The sequence below is a fragment of the Rhinatrema bivittatum genome, chromosome 3 (genome assembly GCF_901001135.1).
Source record: "Rhinatrema bivittatum chromosome 3, aRhiBiv1.1, whole genome shotgun sequence".
Classification (NCBI taxonomy): domain Eukaryota; kingdom Metazoa; phylum Chordata; class Amphibia; order Gymnophiona; family Rhinatrematidae; genus Rhinatrema; species Rhinatrema bivittatum.
This window is the reverse complement of record NC_042617.1, coordinates 410,246,640-410,269,282: the sequence shown is the minus strand read 5'-3', so window position 1 is coordinate 410,269,282 and position 22,643 is coordinate 410,246,640. Positions and strand designations below refer to the sequence as shown.

Sequence of the window (22,643 nt, the reverse complement as noted above, 5' to 3'; positions counted from 1 at the left end):
GCGCGCCAGGCCTATTTTCAAAGGCCCTGCCTCACGTGTAAAGACCCGGGATGCGTGTAAGTCCCGGGGCTTCGGGAAAGGGGAGGGGGCAGGGTATTCCAGGGGCAGGGCGTGGCTAGAGGCCATTTGCCGCTGTGCTGGGGGATCGTGTGCCGGCAGGGTGCTGGCGCATGCAACCTGCACCTGCCTCGAGGCAGGTACAAAAGGTAAAGTTTTTTTCGGGGGGGGGGGGGGGGGGCTAGGTGGCGGGTAGATTAGGGGAAGCGGAAGGGAGGTTAGTGTAGTGGGTTGGGAAGTTCCCTCCCAGTCTGCTCCGAAATTGGAGCGGACTGGGAGGGAACTGAGGAAGGCCGTGGGCGTCGGCGCATGCACATGTGTGCACCCCCTTGCATGCGCCAACCCCCAATTTTATAACATGTGTGCACCCACACGAGCATGTTATAAAATTGGGCGTCCATGTGCGTGCGCGCATTCTTTTAAAATCTACCCCTAAGTATGTTAGGTTGCTGAATTTTATTATTGTTTTAAATTATGCTTATTTATTTGATTTTGTATTCTGCGTTTTGGCATTTGAAAGTGGATTACATACAGGTGCTGTAAATATTTCCTATCCCTAGAGGGTTTATAATGTAAGTTTGTATCTGAGTAAAGTGACTTGCCTAGGGTCACAAGGAGCAACAGTGGGTCTTGAATGCTGGTTTCCCTAGTTCATAGCCCACTGCGCTAACCACTAGGTTAATCCTTCGTTTTATATTTTTTTTCTTATTGTACATTAGTATTCTACTGATGATGTAATTTATTTGTTTTAAATTGCATTGTATCAAGATTAATAATAATGTTTAACATTAAGCACGTAATAAATATGAATAAAGTGCGTGTAGTGGTATATCAATGTAAGTGGGTATTGTTATTTGCAGGACAATTTCCTTGCAGTTCCCTATTTCATCAGTCCAATGATTTGTTTTGAGAACTCTCTTCAAATGTGTGCATTAGATAATAGGGATGTGAATCGTTTTAGGACGATTAAAATTATCGTCCGATAATTTTAATATCGTCTTAAACCGTTATGGAACACAATACAATAGAGATTCTAACGATTTATCGTTATAAATCGTTAGAATCGTGAGCCGGCACACTAAAACCCACCCCCGACCCTTTAAATTAAATCCCCCACCCTCCCAAACCCCCCCCAAATGACTTAAATAACCTGCGGGTCCAGCGGCGGTCCGGAACGGCAGCGGTCCGGAATGGGCTCCTGCTCCTGAATCTTGTTGTCTTCAGCCGGCGCCATTTTCCAAAATGGCGCCGAAAAATGGCGGCGGCCATAGACGAACACGATTGGACGGCAGGAGGTCCTTCCGGACCCCCGCTGGACTTTTGGCAAGTCTCGTGGGGGTCAGGAGGCCCCCCACAAGCTGGCCAAAAGTTCCTGGAGGTCCAGCGGGGGTCAGGGAGCGATTTCCCGCCGCGAATCGTTTTCGTACGGAAAATGGCGCCGGCAGGAGATCGACTGCAGGAGGTTGTTCAGCGAGGCGCCGGAACCCTCGCTGAACGACCTCCTGCAGTCGATCTCCTGCCGGCGCCATTTTCCGTACGAAAACGATTCGCGGCGGGAAATCGCTCCCTGACCCCCGCTGGACCTCCAGGAACTTTTGGCCAGCTTGTGGGGGGCCTCCTGACCCCCACGAGACTTGCCAAAAGTCCAGCGGGGGTCCGGAAGGACCTCCTGCCGTCCAATCGTGTTCGTCTATGGCCGCCGCCATTTTTCGGCGCCATTTTGGAAAATGGCGCCGGCTGAAGACAACAAGATTCAGGAGCAGGAGCCCGTTCCGGACCGCTGCCGTTCCGGACCACCGCTGGACCCGCAGGTTATTTAAGTCATTTGGGGGGGGGTTCGGGAGGGTGGGGGATTTAATTTAAAGGGTCGGGGGTGGGTTTTAGGGGGTTTTAATGTGCCGGTTTTGCGATTTTTAGATTTTTCACGATTTTTCACGATATTTTACCCCCCCAAACGGCAACAATACGATTCCCTCCCCCTCCCAGCCGAAATCGATCGTTAAGACGATCGAGGACACGATTCACATCCCTATTAGATAATGAAACTGAGGAGATATTTGTAGAAATGCAGAACAAAGAAACAAAGGTGGTTTTCTTTAATGAAAAAATTATGCTATCAAAGAACCAACCCTGCTATCAAAGAATCACCCCAAGGTCCCTCTCTTGCTCCGTGCACAACAGCCCTTCATCCCCCATTACCTATAGCTCTTTTGGATTACTACACCCCAGATTTAAGACTCTGCACTTCTTGGCATTGAATCCTAGGTGCCAAGTCTTCAACCACTCTCCAAGCTTTCTTAAATCTTTCATTCTTTCTATTCCTTCAGGCATGTCCATTCTGTTGCTGATTTTAATATCATCCACAGATAGACAAACTTTACCTTCTAACCCTTCCACAATGTCACTCACAAAGATATTGAACAGAATTGGTCCCAAAACAATCCCTGTGGCACTCCATTTAACCCGGTTGTCTCTTCAGAAAATGTTCCATTTAGCATTGCACACTGTCTCCAGTCAGTCAACCAGTTTGTAGTCCACTCCACCACCTTGGCGCTGAGTCCCAAGCTTCTTGTTTTATTCATGAGCCTCCTATGTGGGACTATATGAAAAGCTTTGCTGAAATCCAGGTAAATCACGTTGAACGCTCTTCCTTGATCCAATTCTCTAGTCACCCAATCAAAAAAAATCAATCAGATTTGTTTGACAGGACCTTCCCCTAGTGAATCCATGCTGCCTCAGGTCCAGCAACTCACCAGATTGTAGATAGTTCACTATCCTTTCCTTCAGCAGCATCTCCATTAATGTTTCCACTGCCGAGGTGAGGCTAACTGGCCTGTAGTTTCCAGGGATCTATTGACTAGGTCTTTCAGCAGACCCGCCAGCACATCTCTGAGCTCCCTCAGTATCCTGGGATGCACCTCAGCTGGCCCCATGGCCTTGTCCACTTTCAGTTTCCCTAGATCTTCCTATATATTCTCTTCTGTAAACTGAGTTCGTTTACCTCACCCCCTATCTTCAGTCTTCTCAACCAGCAATGGTCCTTCTCCAGGGTTTTCTTTTGTGAATACTGAACTGAATTATTTGTTTAATATTTCTGCCTTTTCTTCATCTTTCTCCATACATTGCTCCTTGTCACTATACTACATCGGGCCTCCCTTCTTTCTCTGATATATCTGAAAAATGTTTTGTCACCTCACTTTACCTTTTGGCAATCCTTTCCTCCACTTGACCTTTTGCTTTCCTGATTACTTTCTTCATCTTCCTTATTTTCACTAGGTATTCTTCCCCGTGTTCCTGTTTTTGGGATCCCTTATATTTCTTGAATGCTGTTCTGTTTGCCTTGAGTATTTCAGTAGTCCTTTGAGAACCAGATCAGTTTGTTTTTCCTCTTACGTAAGTTTACTTTTCTAACAGAGAGATTTGTTGCCTTTGTAATACAGTAGCTCCTTTTAATTTGTTCCACCTCACTCATTTTCTCCCAGTCTTCTAGTTCTTCCTCCAAGATCATCCCCATTTTAGCATAAGCCCCTATTTTTGAAATTCAAAACTCAGGTCTTCGTGTGCCTTTTTTGTATCTTATTTGCAATATCATACCATACCCTCTGATGATCACTGGTGCTCAGGTGAGCACCTACATGAACATTAGAGATATGTGTAAGCACTAGGTCTTTTATTTGTTTGTTTACAAATTGATGGTATATAAAACAATCTAGTCAGTGTACAATAAATAAACACAAAGTTCAAAATACATTGCAAAAGTTATATAAAATTGATTAAAACAAATGCAAAACAATTAAAACTAATTAAAATATAATTAAAATAAAGAGAAAAAACAAGACAATTTATGCTTAAAATATAAGAAAACAGACAATTTAAAAGTTAGTAAAGTGGTTACAAAATTAATTTAAGTTCTGTAAAAAATGGGTAAAATAATACTGTTTTCAAAGCAATACATTAAAACAAGGGAAAAGGAAACCCTTGTGGGTTCCATTACCATTTGTTTGGGCAGAGCTTCTTGAAGGGTATCCACTATCTCTCTACTGCTTGTAGATTAAAGCAAGGACATCTCAACTGTGAACTGCAGAAGAAAGAGATGGAGAGACTGTCTTAGCTCTTGGAGGATTATTCTGTCCTGTCGTCCCCCCCCCCCCCCCCCCCCCCTTTTGCTGGAAAGGATCCTGCAGTTGTGGATAGAGTGAGGGACAGTAATTGGCTCCTGGACCAGTCCTGGATTTGCCAAAGGCACACTAGACCTGTGCCTAGGGTGGCAAAAATAAGGGTGTTGGCGGGAACAACAGGCCAGCTGATGATTTGCTGCCTCCCAGCTATGCTGAATCTCACTCAGCAGAGAACAGGAGGGGAGGGGGTGAGGCTGAAAAGAGACACAGTGAAGAAAAACTGTTCTACTGCCTATTCCAGCCTCCACCGTCCCATGTTCCCCACTTCAATTTATCGAGAGAGTAAAAAAAACCCCACTCTGTTACCTAATCCAGCAACACATTACCTATAATTCAGAGACATGAGAGGAGGAGGTGAACATGGAGCAGGAAGCGAATAGCAACGAAGGCTGTGTGCCTTAGGACTTTCTGCTCTGTAGTCCCTTGGGGTGGGGAGAGCAACAGTACCACTAGCGGCTAGGAGTGGCAAAATCCTAAATCCATCATTGTCCTGGGCACCATGTACCCTGTAGTCAGGACACCCACAAAAAAAGGGGGTACACAATTTTCTCTGTTCCTAAATTTGATTATAATCTGCCTTGAGGCCATTCTTGATAAAAGGCAGAATATTGTATATCTATAAATTAATTAAAATAATATAATCTGTGAATCACTTGTATAGTCAAACTTCATCCTCTGCTTTTACCAGTTCCTTTTGTTTTGACCTGAAGAAAGGGGTTAGTTCCCAAAAGCCAATCAAGAAAAGTACGACCTTATATTTTTGTTTATTGAGCTTTAGTTTTATGCATGTAAGTGGACTAACCCGGCAAACACATCTTTCTCCTAAAATATTAGTCACTAGTACTTTGCCATTCCTGAGGTGTAAAAATTATAATATATATGGAAACTTCCCTTCCACCTGCGCCCCTCCCCCTCTAAGAAATGAAACAGGAAAACGACAAGATGAAGCAAGACAGCTAAAATAGAGAGGGCGAGTTTTAGAATCTCTAGTGCAGTTACTTCAAAGTATAAAGTGGATTTGGAGTGCAGAGTCTTTAATCCACTTTTATATATATATATATATATATATATATATATATATATATATATATATATATATATATATATATATATATATATTTATTTTTTTTTTAAAAGCACGATTTGGACTTCGTGGTGGGGGAGGTTTTAGTGTTGTGCGTTTCCAGAGTTTTCTAGGTTCTGCTGGCAGCCAGCCCTCGCAAGACCACGGACGGGGCGGGGAGCTGCCTTTGCCCTTCTTAGGGCACGTTCGGAGGAGACGGGCTGGGAGAACGCTGCGGGGAGGCTGTAGGCTCGCCACCGCTCGCCATGGCCCAAGCCAAGATCAACGCCAAGGCTGCTGCAGCAACAGCAGCAGCAGCGGCGACGGTACCCGACGCCCAGGGGGGAGGAGGTGGCGGCGCCAGCGGCGGGAGCCGCTTCCTGCGCTCTTCCTCCATGGCCGCGCGCTCCAGCCACCTGCTGGAGAGTCTGGACGAGCTAGAGTGCAGGTAGGGAGCCCGCGCGCGCGCGCTGGCTGAGGCGGCAGTTAGCAGGGCCTCCGCGCATTTTGTAGGGGGCCGGAGAAAGGGCGAATGAAGTCTTTGCTTGGCTAGTTCTAGGAGAGTGTTTGCGTCAGTTGCTGGGGTGAGGACCGGCAGCCTGATTGACCTCTGAGCCTGTGCATTAGATTTTGTCCTCGTTGAATGATTTGCCTTTGTCCGGAAGGAGAGGCGGGGAGTGATGGGCTGGCTCTGACTTCTGGTTTCTGCAAACCACTTGGGACGGACGGAGGGAGGGAGGGAGCGAGGCAGGCACACACTGCCCAGAATGCCTATTAATAGCTCTAGTCCCACAGGTTTTGCAGAAAAGGGATGAATACCCATTGCCAATGCTGTGCTACCAATTTCTTAGCAAGCTCTCAGCCACCTTAAAATAGAGGAATGATCCCTGGATAGATGCAAACGAAGGCTCATGACATTACTGCATGAGAGGCCTTGTTTTCAGAAAATAATTCGAGTCCGGATTATTTTGACCAAACGTGGGGCAGGGCACTGTACCAGCACCTATTTAGCAAACCACATGTGGCATGTACCTTTGCTCTTTCCTCTCTCAGCCATGTTGAGAGCTTGTTTAGTAAGATGGTTCTATAGTGTGAAATCCTAAAACAGATTGTCATATTACTATTTTACCTAATTTCTGTTTCCTTCCCTTAAACTCTATTACCTTTTTGAGAGGTCGGGTAGGCTTCATGCCTGCCCGGCCAGGATAACATGGTGCCAGGCTCGCTGACGCCAGCCTGGCAGGTGCTGTGCAGGGGGAGGGGAGCCTCTAGGTGGCCGGCTGGCTACCCGGGCTCCTCATGTTCCTTGCTGCACTGGGATTGGGTGGTTCTTTTGAACCACATCATGGTGGGAGCTATTTGGCTCCCGAGGGGATTAGTCGGGGGGGGGGGGGGGGGGGGGGGGGGGGGGGGGGAGGAGGAGTTGGAAGAGGGATTACCTGCCTTCCTAGGTCAGTCCCTCTTTAAGCTGGGCATCTGGCGCTGCAGCTCACCCACCCGCCCTTGTTATCGTTTGTTGTATGGGGCTTTAGCATTGTTGCAGCTTCAATGGGGAGGTGGCCCGAGCCGATTGGTGGGGGGTTATGCTTGGGTAACTGCTGGCTGACCTGACGGGGGGGCAGGTCAGTGGTCTCTAGCCAAACAACTGGGTGCAGTTGTGGCTGGTACGGCTCCTTGCTGGACGGTGGCGGGGGTCGATTTATTCGGCTCCTTGCTGGATGGTGGCGGGGGTCAATTTACTCGGCTCCTTGCTAGATGTTGGCGGGAGTCGTGGGGACGTGATAAAGGTGGACGCTGTGATGCATACAGGCTGGGCTAGCCTGGGGAGTGTCCATCTTGCTGGCTTGTGGCGAATGGGTGTGAGTGGGGGAATTCAAGGTTGTATAACTCTGGCTCTGGGGTGTTTAATAAAGCTGCAGCCTGTTGACTCCCAAATCTGTGTTTGTGTATTATTTGGTTGTAAAGGGGCGGGCTTGGGCAGAAGCGTCAGTCCTGGCTGCCCATATTATGGTGGCAGCTACTCATTTTCTGGTAATCCCTGTGTATCATTTGAAAACAATTAAAATCAGAATATTAACTCCTTTAATGAACATGAAACATGCTGTTGCTGCTACAAATACTACTACTACTACTACTACTACTACTTTTCATTTCTATAGGTGCACACAGTACTGTACAGGTAAACAGAAGAGACAGTCCCTATTCTATAGAACTTATAACCTAGTCAAGACAAATATGCAAAAACATTAACGATTTTAATTAGTTTAAACACTGTTATAGGATACATCGAAAATGTGTATTACATTTTTTGTATAAAAATTGGATTTATATAGGATTATCCATCAAAGCAAGACTCCAACTTGCAATATGATTTGGGGTAGATGGCCCTTGAGCACACACATAGCACCTGATTTGCTGTTTTCCAAATAGAAGTGAATATGCTGAAGCACAGAAAGGTACAGGGCCTAGCTCGTGTAGTCAGAACGAGCTTTAGATACCAGCAGTTCTGGCCCAGATTCCTTTACTCCAGTCACTAGACAAGAAGGTCCCAAAACAGGGAATTGGATGCAATAATGCATTCCAGAGATCATGCAGATGTATCTAGAGATGTTATCTATATAGAGATATATAAATGATCTGGAAAGGAATATATAACTATATAGATGTTATCTATATAGAGATATATAAATGATCTGGAAAGGAATACGACGAGTGAGGTTATCAAATTTGCGGATGATACAAAATTATTCAGAGTAGTTAAATCACAAGCAGACTGTGATACATTACAGGAGGACCTTGCAAGATTGGAAGATTGGGCATCCAAATGGCAGATGAAATTTAATGTGGACAAGTGCAAGGTGTTGCATATAGGGAAAAATAACCCTTGCTGTAGTTACACGATGTTAGGTTCCATATTAGGAGCTACCACCCAGGAAAAAGATCTAGGCATCATAGTGGATAATACTTTAAAATCGTCGGCTCAGTGTGCTGCAGCAGTCAAAAAAGCAAATAGAATGTTAGGAATTATTAGGAAGGGAATGGTTAATAGAATGGAAAATGTCATAATGCCTCTGTATCGCTCCATGGTGAGACCACACCTTGAATACTGTGTACATTTCTGGTCGCCGCATCTCAAAAAAGATATAGTTGCGATGGAGAAGGTACAGAGAAGGGCAACCAAAATGATAAAGGGGATGGAACAGCTTCCCTATGAGGAAAGGCTGAAGAGATTAGGGCTGTTCAGCTTGGAGAAGAGACAGCTGAGGGGGGATATGATAGAGGTCTTTAAGATCATGAGAGGTCTTGAACGAGTAGATGTGACTCGGTTATTTTCACTTTCGAATAATAGAAGGACTAGGGGGCATTCCATGAAGTTAGCAAGTAGCACATTTAAGACTAATCGGAGAAAATTCTTTTTCACTCAACGCACAATAAAGCTCTGGAATTTGTTGCCAGAGGATGTGGTTAGTGCAGTTAGTGTAGCTGGGTTCAAAAAAGGTTTGGATAAGTTCTTGGAGGAGAAGTCTATTAACTGCTATTAATCAAATTGGCTTAGGGAACAGCCTCTGCTATTACTTGCTTCAGTAGCATGGGATCTTCTTGGTGTTTGGGTACTTGCCAGGTTCTTGTGGCCTGGTTTGGCCTGTGTTGGAAACAGAATGCTGGGCTTGATGGACCCTTGGTCTGACCCAGCATGGCAATTTCTTATGTTCTTATGTACTTACTGCTCCATTTGGAGCAGAAGCAACTTGTGCGTGCCAGCCGACTGTCAGCGCGCACTTCCCCAGCACAGAGGCAAATGGCCACTGTACTGGCTGCCTCCAGCCCTGACCCCGGACCTCCCGTTTCTCTGGGCCCGGCACTTCAGCGCATAACAGGGGTTACTCGTGTGGCCTGGTCCCTTTGAAAATGCGCGCGGTGCGCACAAGGCCCAACCATGCACATAACCTCCATTTTTTGCACACGCAGCATTTTTAAAATCTACCCAATAGTGCATTCTTCTAAATCCATGACCTTTCTACAAGGCCATACCTTTGTAGGGATTCCAGTGAGGGCCCTACATCATTTAAAAGTGAAATATCACACTTTTATACAGGAATAAAATGTCTTATAGCCAACAGAATTATCGTTGTTATTATTATCATGTTTTATGTTTATTTATAAACTATTAAATTACAAAGCAGTGTTATGTTTGGCGGTCCACAGGCTACTCCCGTGGAAGACCACACTCACCCCCTTGGCCAGACCTGTCCCGACTGCCCCCTGTGCTTTGTGAGCTCCATGCCTTACTCTGATGCAGCAAGACGCCACTGTATGCAGCCTCACTATTCTGACTCCTTATATTGCCTGACGCCACCATGCCCAGCTGATGCACCTCTACCTAGCATGCACGTGCTCGATCTCCCTTGATTTAAAGGACCAGTGGCAGGAAAGGCCCTGTGGTCCCAGATTGTCACCACAAAAGCCCTATAAAAGGACTCATCTGCTCCTGCCTCATTGCATCAGCAACAGGTCCTACTGCTCTAGCAGTAGAGGGTGTTGCCTCAGCATCTTGTCTTCAGTTCAGCCATGTCTTCCATGTTCCTTGCCTATCTGCCCTGTCTATCCATCCCTATTTCCCTTTCGGGTGGATACCTGGTTTGACCACAACCTGCCACCAACCACTGTCTTACTGGATATGCCTGACTGCCACCTTCCCTGACCAGCGCTTGGACCTTGAACCATCTGACTTCTCCGTGCTTCGATCCAAGGATGACTGCCTCCACTCCAATAGGGTCTCTGCTCTACTTCCACTCCAGTAGAGTCTCTGCTTCGTCCGGGTCTGACTGCCAATGGTGGGAACCTGCAGGGCTCCTCCCTGCAGGTTGTGCTAATCCTACCTTGGCCCAAGGGTCCACTAACGCAACAAGTGTAATATTTTATGGAAAATGTTTGCGGCGCTACTTCTTGGAGTTCATAATCTGGTAAGTTTTGTCACCTTGTTTCTCTACTCATATTATTGAGATGAGTTAGAGCAATGGATCAGCATACACATCACACTGTTTGTGTACCCAGCCAATACCTAGATGGGAGAGGGAAGACCAGGTGACCAGTTGGGAAAACCAATGATCCCAAAAGCAGACCTGATTCACAAATATGAATTCAATTCAGCCAGCCAACCAAGCGAGTAGCTCTTTTTTTTTAATGTGCCTTATCAGTGACATTTAGGTCATTTGTATATTTTACCAACAAACTGGAGGGCGAGGGGAGGCATGACTAGCATCACTTGCATACGCTAAAACAAAAAATTGGCATGTAATCACCAAGGACATGTAATCACCAAGGACCCCTTCAAATTGTGTAGTCTGAGTATCTGTTGCATTTCTCCTGGCCTCCATCCCTCCTGCAGTGTTCAATGCTTAATCCAAATCCACCTCATTTACCAGCAGCTTTCACTGGAAGTCCAATCACTTCTCCAACAACGAGCAATAGAACCAGTTCACCATCTCAACATGCCCTGGGGTTATATACCCAATGCTTCCTTCTCACCAAGAAAACAGGCAGACTGCGGCCCATTCTCAACTTGAGAAGCCTGAACAAATTTATAGTCCAAGAGAAATTCAAAATGAATACCCTCAGCATAATCCTACCTTACCATCAGAAGGACGAATGGATATGTGCCTTGGATCTGAAGGATGCATATGCTTACATACCCATCCACCCTTTGCATTGGAGCCACTTCTACTTTCAGGTGGATTTTTCCCAGTACTAGTACAAAGTACTCCTATTTGGCCTCCATCAGCCTCAAGGCTCTTCACAAAATGCCTCATGGTAGTGGCAACTCTTCTCCATTACTAGGGAATACAAGTCTTCCCATATCTGGACGATTGGCTCATCAAAGTGAACTCAAGGGACAAAGTACTATGTTCTCTGAGCTCAACCATAGCTCTGCTTCAGTGTGTAGGTTTTCTGATCATCTTTGAGAAATCAACCATGGAGCCCACTCAGGAGTCTCAAATTCATCAGGGCTTGCATAAACTAAATACAGGAAAGTGCATTCTTATCTCTCAACCAAGCGAACACCATGTTACTCATCTATAATCTGCTGTCTTCTCCTTGCTAACTTCATGGTGATTCTTAGTGGTTCTTGAACATATGTTAGTGGCCATCAATGTGTTTCCACTAATCTGTTTTCACATCCGCTACTTCCAGTGGGGCTTGTGTTCTCAATGGGATCAACAACGCAAACTCTGAATTCTCCAGTGAAGATCACATTTATGAAGCCAGAGTTTCAGTGCTAGTTACACTCGTGAGTTCTCAAAAATGGAGTTCCCCTTCAGTTGCTTCCCTACGAAGTAGTTCCTGTAACAGATGCCTTCACCAAAGGGTGGGGGATGCATATCAGAACTCTTCTAACACAAGGCCTCTGAACTCTTCAAGAGAATTGCTATCAGATCAACCTTCCAGAGTTGAGAGCAATCAGATATGCGTTATCAGCTTTTTCACATCTTCTTCAGGAAGAGTATCTTGATTCAAACCAACAACCAGGTCATCATGTTGTACATCAACAAGCAAAGAGGAATGGGATTCTGGCCTCTCAATTAAGAGGCCCTAAAAATCTGACATTGGGCAGAGAGAAATCAATCGGCTCTTCAAGCCACTTATCTGCGAGGCATCTTAAACATGCTGGTGGATCGACTCAGCAGTGTTCAGCCACATGAGTGGTTTGTACAGCAGTAAGTGGCTGATGAACTCTTCAGTTTATAGAGACTATCATTGGTGGATCTGGTTACCTCACTTTCCTCCCATTTATCTGGAACAGATCCTGCACTATTATTTCAGGATGATGGGGATATTGTATCATCCCAGCCTTTCAGGCCTCAACCTCACAGCTTGGATGTTGAGTACTCGGTGACCAAGGAACTTCACTTACCTTCAGAAATTTTGGACATATTTGCCTCCTCTAGGAAACCTTCCACTATAAGGAATTATGCCTTCAAAAGACACAGATACTCCAAATGATGTCGTCAAAATGCTTTGGACCCATTTTCCTGTGAACCAAACCATCTCCTGAAATATCTGCACCACCTTTCAGACTCAGGCCTTGCTACCTTGTCTGTACAGGTGTACCTCAGCATTATAGTGGCTTATCATATTCAAGTAGATAGCAAACCAATCTTTACTCATCTGTTGATATCTCGATTCATGAAATGCCTATTGCATGTCAAACCCTCGGTACAAAAGCCACCTGTTCCATGGGACCTGAATGTAGTCCTTTACCAACTAATGAAACCTCCTTTTGAACCATTGGAGTCATATTCTCTAAAATACTTAACATGGAAGTCCTCATTACAGTGACTTCAGCTAGAAGAGACAGCAAATTCCAAGTTCTTGTCCCCTATCCTCTGTGCATGCAATTTTTCCACTGCCATCAGACAGATTCCTTGGTATGATCATTTTTTGCTTGCATTCAGATTTCCACTGTGTAACGAGATTTTCCCAGTCTATATTTCTCAGATCACTTACAAGCAAAGCCACATTGATAGTGCAGTCTATAAGTGGCACAACTCAATATCTAACATACTTGACACTGTTACCCCCATTGAAGTCTTTCCAATCTAAACGCAGTAAATCAACTAAATGGTATACTCCACAGTTGAAGCAATCATACCATATACTTCAGCAATATGAGAGACAATGGTAACATTCTAAAACATCTAAGTCTTGCATAAAATATAAATCACAACTAAAGATATATAGAGAACTCTGTGAATCAACAAAAAAAATCTTTTTTCACCACTCAGTTACAATCAGACGTTAATAACACCTGAGAGCTTTTTTGTATCATTAATTTTAACTTCATCACCTGTTCCCTCTCAAGTTATCAGCACCTCAGAGAGATTTATATGCCATTTTTCAAAGAAAGTTGAGGACATATGTGCCTCTTTTTTATCGGTTCGTGGATTGATAGTGTAATACCCCACTTAACTCACATTGGGAATGTTTTCATACCATCTCTGAATTTGAAATTTTATTGATTCTCTCCAAAGTGAGTTTTTCTACCTATCAGTTAGACTTCTGTCATACTTCCTTTTTAAAGCGTATGAAAGATTCAATTGCTCCAACTTTAACATCGATTATTAATTTATCCCTGATGGAAGGTAAGTTGCCTGTCTACCTGAAATGCACTTCAGTTCACCCGTTACTGAAGAAGCCTGGCCTTGATTCTAATGATCCTATGACTTTGTGACTTATATTGTCTCTGCCATTTTTTTGCTCAAGTCAATCGGATGGCAGTTCTAAAAATAGCTTGATGATTTTTTGAAACAAAAGCAAATCCTAGACCAATTTCAATTTGGCTTTCGGAAAGGTCTAAATACAGAATTTTTATTGCTGTCCAGACTAGATACTTTTAGACTTTGAATTGATGGTGGCCAAGGATTTGTGTTGGCCTTTTTAGATATTGTGGCAACTTTAGAATCTTGTGATTAACAATATCAATATATAGATTTTGTGAAGTTGGCATTACTGCCACAGTTCTTGAATGGTTTAAATCACATTTGTCTGAAAGGTCTCACAGGATCAAAATTGGCTCTACACATTCTAGATAACAACCACTTACAACCGGTGTCCTCCAGGGCTCAGCTTTGTCAGCCACTCTATTCAACATAAATATGGCCCCTATTTGCACATTACTAGCCAGGCTCTGTGTGGAATATCAGATTTTCGTGGACGATATACAATTTTTGATTCCGACTTCACCTTCCTGGTCCATTCCTTTTGAGATTTTATTCTTCTGTCTTTCAGTTAATGGCTTAATGATAAGCTTTCTTTAAATCTTAAAAAAAAACAAAACAGAACTTCTGGTCATTCAAAGACCTATCAAGCCCAAACCCTCCGCCACTTTTTGTTTTTGTAAATACTCAGATACTGGTAGTCTCTTTTGATGACAGCCTTAGAGCTCTAACAGATAATGAACGGACAATGTGAGCTCATGTGAAATCAGTTGTAAAATCTGGTTACTTTAAATTGTGGCTACTATATCCTTTAAAATCACTGCTCGGAGCCTATGAGTTCAGATTTATAGTTCAAATCTTTGTTTACCCAATATTGACTACTGTAACTCAGTTATTGGGTTAATAATGTATGTATTATGTTCTCTCCAACTATTGCAGAACTCCACTGCTTGTTTGATCTCTGGTTTAAGCAGAAGAGTTTTAAGCAGATAGGGTTTTATCACTCCTTTCTTAAAAGATCTACACTGGTTGTCCGTAGCATGGAGTATTTATTGTAAAGCTGCATTCCTTGTTCATAAATTTCTCAGCTCTGATGAATTACCATAGCTTAATTCTATGTTGAAAATCTATAACCCCACTCATTCACTTAAATCCTCACAGAGAGGTCTCGTGATCCCATAAGTTCATCATGTGCGTCTTTTGAGACTAGAGAAAGAGCCTTCTCTATTTTAGGTCCCACAATTTGGAATGCTCTGTCTGAAATGATCCAGCTCACTACCTGCACAAAGCATTTTAAGAAGGTGTTAAAGACACATCTTCAGTATTTCTGTTAAATTTTTCTGATGCACATTAAGAACATAACATTTGCCATACTGGGTCAGACCATCAAGCCCAGTATCATGTTTCAATAATGGCCAATCCAGGTCACAAGTACCTAGCAGAATCCCAAGATGTAGATAGATTCCAAGCTGCTTATCCCAAGAATAAGCAGTGGATTTCTGCAAATCCACCTTAATAATGGTTTATGGACTTTTCCTCCAGGAACCTGTCCAACCCGTTTTTAAATGCAGCTACACTAATAGCTTTCACCACATCCTCTGGCAACGAATTCCAGAGCTTAATTATGCATTGAGTAAAAAAATATTTTTGTATTAGTTGAAAATGTATTACCTAGTAACTTCATTTTGATCCCTAGTCTTTGTACTTTTTCAAAGAGTAAACAACTGATTAACATTTACTTGTTCCATTCCACTCATTTTATAAACCTCTATCACAGGGGTCGGGAACCCATGGCTCGCGAGCCAGATATGGCTCTTTTGAGGGCTGCATCTGGCTCGCAGAAAAGTGTCGCCACACTTTCCCGCTGACCCAGCTGCTCCCCGGTCCTCCTCCGCCCGGGCGGAACGCGGCAGGACAGCTGGAGTCAGCGGCACCGGCATGCTCTCTTCTTCCCGCCCCCCCCCCCCCCCCGCGACCCGGAAGAGGAAGTGGAGAGTAGCGGGTGCCTGCGCGGCAAGAAGAGGCCACGCTAGTGCGCTCGGCATCGGCCCGAAGAAAAGAAGACTGCAGCGCGACTCGGAGGAAAATGAAGAGGTTCAACCGCGGCCGATGGGACTCCGCCTCCGCGAGGGCTGAAAATGAAGGAGGTTAGCGTTGGGAGGAGGCTGCTGCTGCCGCGAGTTCCCGGGGTGGGGGAGAGAGATCAGATAACTTTTGATCACTACTATTCTAATGCTGATTTGAACTGGTGGCCTAGAATTAACCAAAAGAGACTTTGCAACCTGTGAAAATCCAAATTACAATCTAGCTGTTGAGTCTCTGGAACATTCTATCATGAGAACTAATTGAGGTATATTCCGCAGAGGCTTTTAACCAGTAACCTATGATCATCATCATTGTTTACTTATGACATGCTTTTTTAAAATAATGGCTCAAAGAGAGTCATATGATTTAATCAGCGATCAGATGCAGGTAAAATCAAATGATTCATAGTTCAGACAATAGTGAGGCCAATACTCAGTAGGCTGTTTAGTGGACAAGTTATCTGTAGCTTATGCTTCCAGTGCTGCCTATCAGAAGCAGCGCTGGAGCCGCAGAGAAGTGAGACCCTCGTTCTCGGCAGGGATGATTTTTTTTGTTTTTTGTCACCGGGGGTGAGGGTGAGATGGATAGAGGGTCCGGGGGAGTGGGATGGTTTCACATTATCGCCGGCAGCACCGCAGGAAATAACTATACCTTTTCCCGTGGCACTATGGGGGCGATAGTGTGCAAAAATGTAAATTTACTTGAATGAAAAATAAAAATACAGCTAAAAGTTGTTTTTTTTTATTCTGAAGGTTTTTATCTTTTGCAGATTATTTGGTTATCCTGTTACTTGTTCTTTCAGGGTTGAAGCTCTACGTGAGACCGCATCAGCAATGGAACAAGAGAAAGAAACTCTCCTAGAAATGATCCAGAGTGTACAGAACTGCCAAGATATGAGGAACATCAGTGATGGTAAGCCCATTCCCAGAATAATTGTTATACAGAGGGGAGAGCAAAAAAAAATAAAAATGTGTGAGGAAGGAGGATATAACTTACATAGCTGTATTAACCAATAGATTGGTCTCAAGTTTTGCTGCTTAGGTATATAAGAAGTGCCATACTAGGTCAAACCAAAGGGTCATCAAGCCCAGTATTCGGTCTCCGACAGTATCCAGTCCCATAAAGTAGGTCCAAGTTCTTGTAGCTCCCTTCTTGGGATAAATGGTAGGCTTTCTGGAGTCACCTGGTTAATATAGTTTATGAACTTTTCCTCCAGGAACTTGTTCCAACCGTTTTTAAACTCTGCAACAAATTCCACAGCTTGATTGTGTATTGAGTGAAAAAAATACCTTCTCCCAGTGTTTTGCTACCCTTTAGTTTCAGAGAGTGCCCCCTAGCCCTGGTCTGTTTGAAAGGGTACACAATGGTTCCCTATTTACCTGTTTCACCTCGCTCATGAGTTTCTAAACCTCTGTCATATCCCCTTTAGTCGTCTCCTCTCCAAGCAGAAAACCCCCAATCTGTTTTAGCCTTTCTTCTTGAGGGAGCTGTTCCATCCACTTTACCATTCTTGTTGCCTTTCTCTGTTCCTTTTTCTAATTCTGCTGTATCTTTTTTTTTTGTGAAGGGGGGCTCAAGTTTAACAATGGGTTGGCACTGTGACCAGCCACATGCCCCTAAGCCCCTTGGCGGGTTTTCACAGCAGTGACTACAAAACCCTTTTAATTTCTGGCAACACTCTGTATTTCATGTCTTTTCACCCTTTTACCTGCCCTGTTTTCTGCTGCTGTTCACTCTCCCTCTGTGGTTAATACAGCTGCTTTCTACAGGGTCTATCTCTCAGGCTGCTGAGGAGAAATTATGTAAATCGGCTCCCCCCAAGCCCAGGCATTCCTGAACTTTTATGGAGCTGAGAGGAGGGGAGATAATTAACTGCCAAAGATAAACAGAAAGGCTATGAGGGCCTCAGACTTTTATATGTCTGGCCCAAGAGCTGTGGTTTTGCCCTGTTCAAGTTTTCTCCTTTAAAGGCACAGGTGATCATAGACACGCAGTGATGTCAGCACTTACAGACCCTTTAATTCCTGCACCTTTTAAGGGGTTGACTCAGATGGGACATGATCCTGTTCCTAGGGGTGGTGGGGGGCCTGAGCCAAACGTGAAGAGGCAGGAGGTCCCCCAAGGGCTACCCATGACTGTGCCACTGATTATGATGCTCTCCATTTGTTCTCAGTTCCTTTCTGAATAATTCCTAGCCTTCTGTTTGCTTTCCTCTACCCGCACACAGCCACAGGTTAGGAAAATGGACGCTGGTAAATTGAGCATCCGTTTTCCTAAGCTGGCTGCCATCAACATTTTTTTTTTCATGTTGCTGCTTTCTGTGGTTCCTCCTACTTAGTATCACGATGATACTAAAAGTAAGAGAAAGCACAGAAAGCAGGATTTTTGTTTTTTAATGAGCCCTTGACGTGCAGCATGACTTAACAGCAGCTCTGGGGCTAGAGTTAAATTTCCCATGTTAAAAAGTGCACATCGAGCACACGGCAATTTTTTCCATTTGGGGGGGGGGGGGGGGAAATAGCTAATAACCTCATTTATATGGCATTTACATGTGATGAGTGCTATTAAGTATGCATGAATTTGGACACACGTTTTGGACGCACTAATCCCCTTATTGCATCGGCTGTTAGCCTAGCGCGTCCAAACCACACATCCAATGGCAGGTTAAGCTGTGTGCTAGCCTGAGCCCACGATATTGCATCGACCCCAGAGTTGGCCACCCCTGCACTAGTATATCGACCACAGTAGGGGGAAGAATGAGCTAATGAAAAATATAGAAAAATAAAAATAGATCCAGCCTAAAATATATATGGCATCCTATTAAGCAAAGCCTATGGATTGCCTGTTTTTTTCTGAAGGAATTTCTCCAGCTTGTCAGGATCATAAAAAAAAGATATTTTGCATTCCCCAAAGTTATATAAAATTTGCATGGGAACCTTAATAAAAAAAATACTAGCTCTCAATGTAAGCACCCTCTGTTTTTTTTTTTTAAGAAAACTATGTGCATATATTTAAATATTTAAAAAAGTATGCATATAGTCCATGTGCATATGTTACACTTTCATCTCAGGAAAGAAATTATATAGTTTTATATTCATAATTCAGTTTTCAAAATACAAACTGTTTGTTTGACTATCACAAACAGAAACTTTGTGCTTGAATATCAGAATGGTTTGTGCAGGCTGAAAAGTATGCACCTACCTGTTTGTTTCCCACCTTATTAAAAATTTACCCTTCAGCTGTGACCATGAAATCACAGCAGACACCCACAGAAATCCAAAGTAAGGCAATATACTATTTTTTGTTTACCTACATTTCGATAAGAACTATTCTGTGACCACTTATTTATTTATTGTATTTCTATATATATTCATTTTATTCTTTTCAGGAGAAAGAGAAGAACTCATTTTAACAGCAAATCGTCTGATAGGTCGGACCCTTACTGTGGAGGTCTCTGTGGAAACCATTCGCAGCCCTCAGCAGCAGGAGGCCCTTAAGCAGGCCACGCAGATAATTGACGAAACAGCCAAAAAAGTTCTAGATGATCTAGAAAATGGTAGGAAACGTCTCATCTCGCTTCATGGGGCATGTACATCCGAAGCGCCAGCAGGACCCATTGATCAGAAATTTCAGTCCATAATAATCGGGTGTGCTATTGAGGATCAGAAGAAAATCAAAAGGAGATTGGAAACTCTGATTAGAAAAATAGGCAACTCAGAAAAGTCAATCACATTGTTAGATCATCAGAATCAGAAATTGGCTGTTCAGCAGCTTTGCAGCAAACAAAAGTAGAGTAGTAATATAGTCTTAAGTACACAGAAGGCAAGATGATTAGTGCTTACCACATTCCTGTTTACACCTCAGCCAAAACCTCTGAGTCTTTTTTTTGCTTGCCATTTCAAATACTAGTAATAGGTTTTTTTTGTATCTGCAGATAAAGAAATTTAATAATGCTTCCATGCATGTTGCACTAGATCTTGGTTTCTAGATTATCATGCTTGTAGTGGTAGCACTACAACAGAATGTAATGAGCTTCAGATGATAAGCTTTAATGAAAATATAGCTATTTTTCTCAGTGGTTTTGTGTCCTTGTTCTTTGGCGCCTGTTTTATAATGTCTTCAGTTTGTGTATAGTCCCACTATGTGAAACTTAGTATGTTATAGGAAAGAGAATTTTGCAGGTTTTAGTCTCTAAAAAGTAGTTTAAAAATATGTACTCTTGTCTTTGTGTACAGAAACATGATTTAGTGATGATGCTTCCCTTTAAGAGATGTTTTCCGAAGTCAACAGCTTTTCTAGTCACATGAGTGGGCAATGTAACCTGCTTGGTGCCGAATAGACATGAATCTTCCAGAACTTTCTGCGAAGGTGAAAGCTATTCACTGCACATGTGTGGTAATATCTGCACTGCAGGAGTCCTGGCTTAGTTATTAGTTTTGAGCAGGGGAGGAGGGGGGAACATCAACTCCAAAGGGGAGATAAATAACTCTTGTTCTCTTCAGTGAATACCTGTTACAGGTAAACAACATTTTTTTCTGAAAACAAGCAGAAAGTTCCACAAATAAGAATCCCTAGCTAAGGGTGGTCTTCAACAAAAAAATGGGGAAACAAGAACCATTGCCAAAGGGTGGGAAATATTTTTGGGGGTAGAAAACCACATTTTTTTAATGGGGAAGATAACCCAAAATTATAAAAATGGACCATAGAAGGGGTAGATTTGGGTTCTGTCTCTCAGAGACATTGGACAATTTATAGTTTAAATCTGTTATTCCTGTGCGAGGCCATGTCTAGACAGTTATGGTGTGTGAATGTGTGACCTGACCTCATATTACATTCTTAGTGGAGGTAGTCCTTATATGGGTGACTTGACATCACTATGGTCTTACCTTTATGGGCCTTTACATGCTCTGAGGTCAGGCCCATTTAGATATAGTAGAGTACCCAATTACAAACAGTGTTTTCTTTTTCTACTGCATATCCAGGGTGAAGTTCTTATTAGATTGAGTCTGCTCCAGATGAAAGGCAATAGGTGTCTTGCGAATCAGTGAATGAAGGACTTTTCACTTTTATGGACATATGGCCGAGAAGAATGTTGGCAGGGCAGTTTAACTGATTGAGGTGGAAGTTCAGCATCACCTGAGGCAGGAACTTAGATGCATGCAGAGTACCACTCTGTACTGACTGCCAGAAGTACCTGGAGTGAAATACCTACCCTCTCTCCTGTAGTGCAATAGGTTTAACTTGACTTGCAAGAGGGAGGAGATTTCCAAGCTGAGCAGGTCCTGGTTCTGAGTGAACTTTAGTGCTTTGGTTTTTTTTTCAGTCAGTGATTTAGAGAAATTCTTAATAGACATAATTTCTAACCTTCCTTTATGATTCAGGGGACCCGGTTGTCTGAGGTTACAATAAGCCAATGGTTTAAGAAAAACCTTAACCTGCCCTTCACAGGGATGGATACTGGAAATTTGACTATTACATGTCTCCAGTCAAAAACTTACTAGTTTTGACTGGGTAGTAGTATAGAGCTGACAGTTCTTTTGGTCATGATGGCAACACCTTGAGCCTTACTTCCTGGAATAAAGAGAGTTAGGGAAACCATTCTATTGAAAAAAAAAATAAACCAAACTGCTTCATAGACAGCCTTTGAGATGGCAAAGGTGGTTTGGAAGTTGCGGTGGATAGGATCTGAATCGTAGATTAATGGTTTTTCACGAGCTCCATTGCCTTATCTTATCTTTGCATAGATTTCCATCACTGCATAGTGGTGGAAGCTTTTCCTTCATATCTCTTACGAAAGCCTAAGACCCACATCCATGAGAATTTGCGGATGTCAGTAGCCATGGCAGAGGATCTTGATACCATTTCAACAGTGATAGATTTAGCATTTTGGTACCCCTAGGCTCTGTTGGTGGTGTCATTCCCCTCTTCCCCCTACCCAAGCTTGGACAGCAGGGAACAGAAGGTCTAAAGCACAGTCCCCTAGTTTCTGTGGCAGCTCAAGGGTAGATCCTGTGACAAAAATTTAAAAATTCTGAAGCAAATTGGCAAACATTTCCATCTTTTATATTTAAATTATAAAAATAAAGTAGTTTTACACTATAATTAACATAGTAATGATTGTAGAAAAAGACCAAGTGGACCATCCAGTCTGTCCAGTAAGATTCTTATGGTAGTAACTGCCCATCTGTGCAGGTTACCAGCATGTTTCTGATAAGGGTAATAATTGCCGCACCATGCAGGTTACCCCTATGTCTTCTGTTAATGGTAGTAACTGCTGCGCCGTGCAGGTTACCCCCATGCCTTCTGTTAATGGTAGTAACTGCCGCACCATGCTGGTTACCCCTATGCCTTCTGTTAATGGTAGTAACTGCTGCTCGGTGCAGGTTACCCCCATGCCTTCTGTTAATGGTAGTAACTGCCGCACCATGCAGGTTACCCCCATGCCTTCTGTTAATGCTAGTAACTGCCGCTCCGTGCAGGTTACCCCCATGCCTTCTGTTAATGGTAGTAACTGCCGCACCATGCAGGTTACCCCTATGCCTTCTGTTAATGGTAGTAACTGCTGCTCGGTGCAGGTTACCCCCATGCCTTCTGTTAATGGTAGTAACTGCTGCTCCATGCAGGTTACCCCCATGCCTTCTGTTAATGGTAGTAACTGCTGCTCCGTGCAGGTTACCCCCTTGCCTTCTGTTAATGGTAGTAACTGCCGCTTTATGCTGGTTACCCCCATGCCTTCTGTTAATGGTAGTAACTGCTGCTCCGTGCAGGTTACCCCCATGCCTTCTGTTAATGCCTAGTAACTGCTGCTCCGTGCAGGTTACCCCCATGCCTTCTGTTAATGGTAGTAACTGCCGCTCCGTGCAGGTTACCCCCTTGCCTTCTGTTAATGGTAGTAACTGCTGCTCCGTGCAGGTTACCCCCTTGCCTTCTGTTAATGCTAGTAACTGCTGCTCCGTGCAGGTTACCCCCATGCCTTCTGTTAATGCTAGTAACTGCCGCTCCGTGCAGGTTACCCCCTTGCCTTCTGTTAATGGTAGTAACTGC

At 43.6% G+C, this 22,643-nt stretch overlaps 1 protein-coding gene across 1 annotated transcript; it reads left to right on the top strand.

Annotated features, from left to right (window-relative positions):
* Positions 1-5,452: 5,452 nt before the first annotated feature.
* BAG2 (BCL2 associated athanogene 2) lies at positions 5,453-19,677 on the top strand. Its single transcript, XM_029597017.1, has 3 exons — positions 5,453-5,746; positions 16,402-16,511; positions 18,988-19,677. Exons 1-3 carry the CDS (start codon positions 5,565-5,567, stop codon positions 19,389-19,391), a joined length of 696 nt encoding a protein of 231 aa, XP_029452877.1. The 5' UTR covers positions 5,453-5,564; the 3' UTR covers positions 19,392-19,677.
* Positions 19,678-22,643: the final 2,966 nt, after the last annotated feature.